The following is a 1057-nucleotide window of genomic DNA, read 5'->3' as shown; positions in this document are numbered from 1 at the left end:
CTCATTATTTGTAATAATTAGATGAGTTGAGATGACTCTAGTAATAAAAATTGTAAATTAATACTGAAGTCCAGAAATCGTTGGTTTTATTGACCTGAAAATAGACCTTCCGCTCGACTCAGAATTACGTTTTTGTTAGGCAAGAAGAGAGAACGATCTGTGGGGACTATACAGATACCAAATTAAAAAATCTTATCCATAAGCCCCGTATAGTAACAGTAATCCTATGATCACTAGTAACTAGTTTCTAGGGATAATTCCCGGAGTTTTGGTGAGAAACCTTAATCAGTGTCGTCCAATCATGTCATGTATAAGCCCCTTAACTATCTCTGACAGTAGTTGGTCGCACAATATCGCAAATTAATTGAAGCTAAACATGTAAACTATTGGATTCCTGCTTGGTGGTCTAAAGGTTAAGCACTCACCACGAAACCTGAAGCCCCTGATCTCAACCCTCAGTAGAGTTGTGGGTACATACTACTGGGTAGACCCGCACTAGGCTAAGACAGTTGAAGAGTTTTTCTTGGCTTTCATTGGCTATTTAACTGAAATCAGTCTTTTATTTAATCTATAACATTTCATGTGATACTTTTTTAAAAAATAAGTATATTTTACCTTCTTTGTTATTATTAATTGTATGTCCAGATCAGTTATTTATCTAGTAAATCAGATGATTCAGAATTAAATCTACGCAAACAATTAGTATTATGGTTAGTTAATTTACCAAGTCAAAATCTAGTTGATCATTTGGCTTCACAATATGGTTTACATGATCAAAACTGGAGTATTTCAAGTGAAAATAAGTAATTTCATAAAAGTTTAACTAACACAATTATCACAATTTACTAGTTGGCATTTTATGTACCAATTCATTTGTTTATTGTTTTAGTTGAAATATAATATAATATTTATCAAATGACTTTTGAATTTTTTTCTTACTTCACAATAAAACTAATATGATATTGAAGAAAGTGGTAATGATGGTCTTTCTCATATGAACTCTCATATCCTACAGTGATAAAAATGACTAATTAACTCCTTTGTAAATTATCTTGAA

At 31.4% G+C, this 1057-nt stretch overlaps 1 protein-coding gene across 1 annotated transcript; it reads left to right on the top strand.

The window, feature by feature from the left end:
• Positions 1-645: 645 nt before the first annotated feature.
• On the top strand, positions 646-807 carry Smp_177320 (hypothetical protein; the record flags this gene model as incomplete). The annotated part of the gene is made up of 1 exon (XM_018796176.1): positions 646-807. A coding segment is annotated over one exon (162 nt), but the record flags the coding sequence as incomplete, so codon positions are not given.
• Between the last annotated feature and the right edge of the window lie 250 nt (positions 808-1057).

The sequence above is a fragment of the Schistosoma mansoni genome (assembly GCF_000237925.1).
Source record: "Schistosoma mansoni, WGS project CABG00000000 data, supercontig 0176, strain Puerto Rico, whole genome shotgun sequence".
Classification (NCBI taxonomy): Eukaryota; Metazoa; Platyhelminthes; class Trematoda; order Strigeidida; family Schistosomatidae; genus Schistosoma; species Schistosoma mansoni.
This window is presented reverse-complemented; position numbering and strand designations above follow the sequence as displayed.